Below are 5,332 nucleotides of genomic sequence, written 5' to 3' on the forward strand. Positions count from 1 at the left end.
ATCCCCTCCATCCAATCCCTGCATTCCCCACAACCCGCCTCTGGCAACAAATCTGATCTCTTTGTCTATGAGCTTTCCAAAAAAATTCCATGTATAGGGGCGCCTGGGTGGCTCAGTCAGTTGAGTGTCTGACTCTTGACCTCAGCTCAGGTCTTGATCTTGGAGTCATGAGTTCAAGCCTCATGTTGGGCTCCACACGGTATGGAGCCCGCTTTAAAAAAAAGAAATTCCATGTGTACCTGAGATCCTACAGTACATTTCTTTCTCTGTCTGACTTATTTCACTTAACATAACACCCTCAAGTTCCACCCATGCTGTGGCAAATGTCAGCATTTCCTTTATTATGGCTGAATTACATATGTATACATATCTCACATTTTTTAAATCCAATCATTCCTTGAGAGACACTGAGGTTGCTTTCATGACCTGGCTATTACAAATAATGCTGCTGAGAACATGGGATGAAGCTAGCTCTTCAACATGGTGTTTTCATTTTCTCTGGATACAGTCCCAGAAGTGGAATTGCTGGATCAACAGTCATCAGATCTGACTTCTCATCAAAGCACACCCACTAATTTGTTATGTAACAGGACAGATCACAAAAAAATCTCCACAGTCCCTCGCCTTTCCCTGTTTCAGCTTCTACCATCAAAAAGTGGAGTCTAACTTCTCCAAAGAAGACACACAAATGGCTAACAGACACATGACAAAATGTTCAACATCACTAGCCATTAGGAAAATTAAAATCAAAACCACACTGAGGACACCGTCTTTGGGGTGATCCGTGGTGGACGTTTTGAGGGCAGCTGACCTGCAGCCTGCGCGTCCCGGACCGCCTCCCGTGGAAGCCTGAGCCGGCCGTGTAGCTTTCTCCCTTTGTCTCATAACCATGTCCACCAACGAGAATGCTAATTCACCAGCTGCCCGCCTTAACAGATTCAAGAACAAGGGGAAAGACAGTACAGAAATGAGGCGGCTTCGAATAGAAGTTAATGTGGAGCTGAGGAAAGCGAAGAAGGATGACCAGATGCTGAAAAGGAGAAACGTAAGCTCGTTTCCCGATGATGCTACCTCTCCACTGCAGGAAAATCGCAACAACCAGGGCACTGTAAATTGGTCGGTTGATGACATTGTCAAGGGCATAAATAGCAACAATTTGGAAAGCCAGCTCCAGGCTACTCAAGCTGCTAGGAAACTGCTTTCTCGGGAAAAGCAGCCCCCCATAGACAACATAATCCGGGCTGGTTTGATTCCAAAATTTGTGTCCTTCTTGGGCAGAGCTGATTGTAGTCCCATTCAGTTTGAATCCGCTTGGGCTCTCACCAACATTGCTTCCGGGACATCAGAACAGACCAAGGCTGTGGTCGATGGAGGCGCGATCCCAGCGTTCATTTCCCCGTTGGCATCTTCCCACGCCCACATCAGCGAACAGGCTGTGTGGGCTCTAGGAAACATTGCAGGTGACGGTTCCGTTTTTCGAGACTTGGTTATCAAGTATGGTGCAGTTGATCCGCTTCTGGCTCTCCTCGCGGTTCCTGATATGTCATCGTTAGCATGTGGCTACTTACGTAACCTTACTTGGACACTTTCAAACCTTTGTCGCAACAAGAACCCCGCACCCCCGCTAGATGCCGTCGAGCAGATTCTTCCTACCTTAGTTCGTCTCCTGCATCACGATGATCCAGAGGTCTTAGCAGATACCTGCTGGGCCATCTCCTACCTGACGGATGGTCCAAATGAACGGATTGAAATGGTTGTGAAAACAGGAGTTGTGCCCCAGCTTGTGAAGCTTCTAGGAGCTACTGAATTGCCCATTGTGACTCCTGCGCTAAGAGCCATAGGAAATATTGTCACTGGGACAGATGAACAGACTCAGGTTGTAATAGATGCAGGAGCGCTTGCTGTCTTTCCTAGCCTGCTAACGAACCCCAAAACTAATATTCAGAAGGAAGCCACGTGGACAATGTCAAACATCACAGCTGGCCGCCAGGACCAGATCCAGCAAGTTGTGAATCACGGATTAGTCCCATTCCTCGTTGGTGTTCTCTCTAAGGCAGACTTTAAGACACAAAAGGAAGCTGTCTGGGCTGTGACCAACTATACAAGTGGTGGGACAGTTGAACAGATTGTATACCTCGTCCATTGTGGCATAATAGAACCATTGATGAACCTCTTAACTGCGAAGGATACCAAAATTATTCTGGTCATTCTGGATGCCATTTCCAACATCTTTCAGGCTGCTGAGAAACTAGGTGAAACCGAGAAACTTAGTATAATGATTGAAGAATGTGGAGGTTTGGACAAAATCGAGGCTCTACAAAACCATGAAAATGAGTCTGTGTACAAAGCTTCATTAAACTTGATTGAGAAGTATTTCTCTGTAGAGGAAGATCAGAATGTTGTGCCAGAAACTACCTCTGAAGGCTATACGTTCCAGGTTCAGGATGGCACTGCTGGGACCTTTAACTTTTAGCTTGTACAGCCAACGCAGAAAGTTGTTTGTGGTGTGCTTTGTTTGGTAGAAGTTTGTCTTACTGTTTCTCTACTAAGAACTCTTTTTAAATGTGTTTTGTTATTGTAGCACTTTTTACAACAAAACTCTACTTGACCAGTTCCAAACTGTAAAAACTGTATGAAGCTCCTCCTCCCAGTGGGTTTCTTATTTCTATGTGGACTCTCTTCTCTTGCAGTGTCCTGTAAATAAAGATTAAATTCCACCCTTTTCTTTAAAAAAAAAAAAAAAACCACACTGAGATACCATCTTACACCAGTTAGAATGGCCAAAATTGACAAGGCAAGAAACAACAAATGTTGGAGAGGTTGTGGAGAAAGGGCAACCCTCTTACACTATTGGTGGAAATGCAAGTTGGTGTAGCCACTTTGGAAAATGGTATGGAGATTCCTTAAGAAATTAAAAATAGAGCTACCTTATGACCCTGCAATCACACTACTGGGTATTTACCCCAAAGATACAGATGTAGTAAAAAGAAGGGGCACATCCATCCCAGTGTTCATAGCAGCAATGTCCACAATAGCCAGATGGTGGAAGGAGCCAAGATGTGCTGCAACAGACAAATGGATAAGGAAGATGTGGTCCATATAGACAATGGAATATTACTCAGCCATCAGAAAAGATGAATACCCACCATTTGCACGGACATGGATGCAACTGGAGGAGATTATGTCAAATGAAATAAATCAACAAGAGAAAGTCAATTATCATATGGTTTCACTTATATGTGGAACATAAGGAATAGCATGGAGGACATTAGGAGAAGGAAAGGGAAAAATGAAGGTGGGTATCAGAGGGGGAGACAAACCATGAGAGACGGTGGACTCCAGGAATCAAACTGAGGGTTTTAGAGGGGAGGGGGTAGAGGGATGGGTTGGCCCAGTAATGTGTATTAAGGAGGGCACATGGGATACCTGGGTGGCTCAGTTGGTTAAGCAGCTGCCTTCGGCTCAGGTCATGATCCCAGCGTCCTGGGATCAAGTCCCACATCGGGCTCCTTGCTTGGTGGGGAGCCTGCTTCTCCCTCTGCCTCTGCCTGCCATTCTGTCTGCCTGTGCTTGCTCTCTCTCCCTCTCTCTCTGACAAATAAATAAAAAAAAAAAGAAAAAGAAAAGGAGGGCACATATTGCATAGAGCACTGGATGTTATACGCAAACAATAAATCATGGAACACTACATCAAAAACTAATGATGTGCTGTATGGTGACTAACATACCATAAAAAAAAGAAAAGAATTGGAAGGGGAGGTGAACCATGAGAGACTATGGACTCTGAAAAACGATCTGAGAATTTTGAAGGGGTGGGGGGTGGGAGGTTGGGGGCACCAGGTGGTGGGTATTGTAGAGGGCACGGATTGCATGGAGCACTGGGTGTGGTGCAAAAATAATGAATACTGTTATGCTGAAAAAAAATAAAAAAATTAAAAAAAAAAAAAGAAAAGAAAAGAAAAGTGGAATCTATTTCCCTGCCCTTAAAATTGTAGCTGTTCTCAAGATTTGCTTTGGCTACAAGAATACAACCAAAGTGACATCATGTGAATTGTAAGTCTAGGCCCCAAGGGGCATTGCAACCTCCCCTCTTGCTGCTTTTGGAACCCAGCACCACTGTGTGACTAGACCTGGACTAGTTTACTGGAGGTTAAGAGGACATGTGGAGAGGCGCTCTAGCCTCTGCTCCAGCCATCCCAGCCAGGGTTCCAGACACAGGAGTGAGCCCCATCAAGAAAACCTGAGCCTGGTTCAGATCATAAAAACTGCCATGAGAATGATAAGCCGCTGAGCACAGAGACCTCCTGAGATTCTCTCTTCCTCTGTCCGTCTGCTCACAGGCTCTTGCTCTCCCTCTCTCTAAAATAAATAAGTAAATCTTAAAAAAAAAAAAAGAGAATGATGAAGCAAATAAATGGTTATCTGAAGCCACTAAGTGTTAGGGTATTTGTGATGCAGCAAAAGCTAACTTGTATAATGGCCCTTAAACAGAACAGTTAAGCTCTCTAGGTTCTATAAAATGAGGGGGCTGAAGCAGCCCCAGAATTTTCTTATTGCAAAAACATTCCTGGCGATATATTGACCACTGTCTTTACTCCGGAGCACCTGAGTGGAAGTAAGCTAAAAAGAAGACTGACAATTGTATACAAGGATTCAAGGTGGGTAGCATAGCACAGTACGTGAAAATGTTGGTAAACATTAAAACGTTATATGAAATTAAGTTGTCATTGTAATTACACACACATCAGGAGGACAAGTTAGCCTAAGGAAAATAAATGAAGCAAAAACCCCTGAAGGGGTACTCCATCTCCAAGGAGCCTGGAAAATGGGATGAAAGAATTAATGGTGACAAGCACTCACAATGTTCCTCGTGATTTGCAGACATTAGCTCATTTAACCCTCAAAGTGATCCTGTTAAGCAGTGTTATTATCAACCCATTTTACAGATGAGAAAACTAAGGCTTGGAAGTGATAATCAGCCTAAATTCAAAGAGAGTAAGATATACTAAGGAGGGTATGAACACTGGCCTTTGTACTTCAAAGCCTCAAGTATCTCTTTGCTTTCACTAACTTAGCTATTGCCACCCAGCAGAGAAAAACTTAAATTAGTCATCATTAAACATCTTTCTCACTCTTTGTTGTTGTGCCTATAGATAAAAATGGCATAAGAGGATTATCCATGCACTCAAGATCTTATTATCCCAAAATATCTGTTAGTTTCTGGACATTTTTCCCCCATTGGTTTTCTCTACACTGGGTTTTTCTTTAACCAGGTCAAAAAGCATATTAAAATCGTGCGTGTCATATATAAACGTGTTTATTATAAAAAGTT

At 43.5% G+C, this 5,332-nt stretch overlaps 1 protein-coding gene across 1 annotated transcript; it reads left to right on the forward strand.

Moving 5' to 3' along the window:
* The first annotated feature begins 769 nt into the window (after positions 1 to 769).
* Positions 770 to 2,732, forward strand: LOC125092332 (importin subunit alpha-1-like). Its single transcript, XM_047716728.1, has one exon. It carries the CDS (start codon positions 890 to 892, stop codon positions 2,471 to 2,473), a length of 1,584 nt encoding a protein of 527 aa, XP_047572684.1. The 5' UTR covers positions 770 to 889; the 3' UTR covers positions 2,474 to 2,732.
* Positions 2,733 to 5,332: the final 2,600 nt, after the last annotated feature.

This window comes from Lutra lutra, chromosome X (genome assembly GCF_902655055.1).
Source record: "Lutra lutra chromosome X, mLutLut1.2, whole genome shotgun sequence".
NCBI classification, from domain to species: domain Eukaryota; kingdom Metazoa; phylum Chordata; class Mammalia; order Carnivora; family Mustelidae; genus Lutra; species Lutra lutra.